Raw genomic sequence first — 2674 nt, forward strand, 5'->3', positions numbered from 1 at the left:
GCACGTCGAACACCCTGGCGTGCGTGGGCAGCGCGCTGAGGGCGCACAGCGCGCACAGCACGGCTGCACGAAAAAAAAGAGGAAGAGGCCGTCAGTTAGCTTCAATCAATTACCATAGCATAAAGCGCACCATCTGACATGAGCCGCAGCAGAGCACTCAGGAAGCCGTTGTCTTGGTTCAAGAGCGAAATTCTCTTAAAAGACTGCGAAGAGCAGCATTTTGAACTTGATTTGAGAGCAATTTCTCTTGTTCTGAGACAACGCTTGATTCAAGTACCAGTTAAACTTGGACCCAAGTGAATTTGGTTCTTGAATTAAGCGTCTGTTGCACTTGGGTCCAAGTTTACTTGGTGTACTCGAACCCAGCGTTTTTGTCTTAGTACAAGAGAAAATGCTCTCTCTCAAATCAAGTGCAAAATGCCCTTCATTCATTTAAGAGAATTCCGCTCTTGAACCAAGACTTTACAAGGCTTTCTGAGTGGGGAGTGAGGCCGGTTGGACGCGGCCGTACCGATGGTCCTGTTGGCGTTCATGGCCGCTGGAGGTGCGTCGGGACGAGGTGCGAGTCGGCCGCGAGTGGGGCGGGCACTGATTGCAGGCCGTGCGCTCCGTGAGGCGCCTTGACGACTGATAAACTATCCGTGCGGGTCGACGGGGCAATTTATTCGCTGCCGGAGACAGGGACTGATAAAGACGTTATTTTTAATCTGATTTTGCGGATGGAAGGACTGATTGCCCTTACCTGTGTGGTGTGGGTGTGGCTAGTGAGGCGTCTTGCCGCTCTGGTCTCGCCCATCGGCAGCAATTAGGCAGGGTACTCCCCACTAATGTTTTAGAGAAACTCGCAGAAAACGTTCTTTCCGCCACCCGAACTCTTGCGAATGGTTCAGACGTCGCTTATTCTCTAAACACCCCTCCTTGTCCTGTTTACGGCGCGGCCACGCGTGTTTTTTGAGGTGCTATTCGCTCTGTTAAGGTCCCCCACAATAACGTCCCTCGGGGTGATGCGAGGCCACGTTGATCTCCGAAACGTTCTCTCGCCCGGTCACTGGGGCGCTGCGGGCGGGCCGCCGTCTCCACACAGCGGCGTGGCGGGTTGGCCTACCCAGCAAGCAGCAGGCGCCATCAGCGTCTCCTCGTGAAACGCTCATTGTGGGGTGGGGACAGCTTTTCACAGCAGATCGTCTTAGACGTGGTTTTTACATTTATCGTGCGTTGAATTTTGTATTTCGCAGTCCAATAACGTAATACGGCGCTGTACGGCTAAACCCGGTAGAAAGTTTTTCTTGATTGTCGAGGTTATTTCATGAATTTCAAGGACGGTTGGAAAACTTTAATAGCGACTTTTTACCATGAAAAGAAAAAAAAAATGTAGGAGCTTGCCATTGGTTCTCTTTATTGTTTCTTTATCGAGAGTTAAAGCCGATGACACCTTCCTTCACTAATGTATGGTTATGTTTAGTCTAAATGTAAGGTGTCATCTGCTAAAAAATAGGAGGGGTAGCATGGTCTAGGAGCAAGGGTCACTTCACCTAACTCGATGAATAATGAGTGCATTTCTAAAGTCTTCTCGGGTTCGAGTAAAAGTTTATTTTATATACATTGATATTTCATTGCATTTTTTGATCTGCTTTGTACAACATAAAGTCAGAGAACACCAATACTACATTTTAAAAATCACAAAGAAATTACCGCGCGGTATCCCCAGAGCGGGTCAACCCCGCTTTAGCCCAGTGGTGTTGTTGTCGTCCAGCCACGCGTGGCAGTCGAAGTTGAACTCGCACCGCTGCGCCTCCTCGTTGAACCTGCGGCCCAGCACCCACAGGAAGCACCGCTCCTCCCTGCCGCGGTCGCAGTCGCAGTACACGCCCGTGTCGCAGGCCCCCGCCTCGGCCGCGCCGCGGACGAGCCGGTACCGCAGGCCGCTGGTGTCGCACCGCGAGCAGAAGTCCTCGCTGCCGGCCGCGGCCGCGGCGGCGACCACCGCCACTACTGCGACGAGGAGAAGGGATTGCGAAACGGTGTCGTAGAAACTATGTTGTTGTATTAATTACTGAGCGCGTTTAGTCATCGCTACTAAAAGTTATTGCGCCGTCCAATATAGTCACACACACTGGAAAAATGACCTGCGGTGAGTCACACCACTTTAGGCCGCCACATTGTGATGGATACAAATCAAGACTTTTAAGCTAGTTGTGACTCACGCTCGATTGGAGATTAAACGTCCGCCGCCGTCACCGCTGACGCAAGTAAACGTACCCGTCAGAATGGCCACTAGAAGGGTTCTCATGGCGGTGACGAAGATCCTTCACTGACTGGACGCCCGTGTCTCACTGGCCGCTATTCGCGCCAAGCGCGATGCGCTGGCGCTCTGGTCCTTATCGGCGAGGGGCCGGTGACAGTTGGCCGCCGCCTCGGCGGTGTACACGTGAGCTGCTCAAGGCGTCGCCCGCACTTGTCCTGCTCGCCCGCACAGATGGGTTGTTGCGCGGGCTCCCTTGGCGTCTGGGGGTGTGGTGTGGTCTTGGTCTTGTGGGGCGGTAAGCTGCTGCTGCAAGCCCCTCCCTCCTACCTGAAGCTCACAAGGAAGGAGACTTAGGTAGGTGTAAATCTCCGATTCGGTTCAAACCCCCTTATATTTGCTTCTTATGCCTGTACATGACTATTGCGCGTC

The 2674-nt window shown here is 52.8% G+C and overlaps 2 protein-coding genes across 3 annotated transcripts in view; both read right to left on the bottom strand.

Moving 5' to 3' along the window:
- The window catches only part of LOC113203638 (threonine-rich protein-like), a 14068-nt gene that overhangs the window by 939 nt on the left and 10455 nt on the right, over positions 1–2674 (bottom strand). The window lies entirely within an intron of this gene.
- LOC113203656 (uncharacterized) lies at positions 1557–2426 on the bottom strand. Of its 2 annotated transcripts, none has more exons than XM_026418444.2 (2): positions 2260–2426; positions 1557–1992 (listed from the first exon to the last, which is right to left on the bottom strand). In XM_026418444.2, the coding sequence occupies exons 1-2, from the start codon at positions 2288–2290 to the stop codon at positions 1715–1717; spliced, it is 309 nt and encodes a 102-aa protein (XP_026274229.1). In that variant the 5' UTR covers positions 2291–2426; the 3' UTR covers positions 1557–1714. The 2 variants fall into 2 exon arrangements, with proteins under 2 accessions (XP_026274229.1, XP_026274230.1); XM_026418445.2 differs by having other exon boundaries at positions 1557–1989; positions 2260–2419.

This window comes from Frankliniella occidentalis, unplaced genomic scaffold, assembly GCF_000697945.3.
Source record: "Frankliniella occidentalis isolate FOCC.00 unplaced genomic scaffold, Focc_3.1 Scaffold4, whole genome shotgun sequence".
NCBI classification, from domain to species: Eukaryota; Metazoa; Arthropoda; class Insecta; order Thysanoptera; family Thripidae; genus Frankliniella; species Frankliniella occidentalis.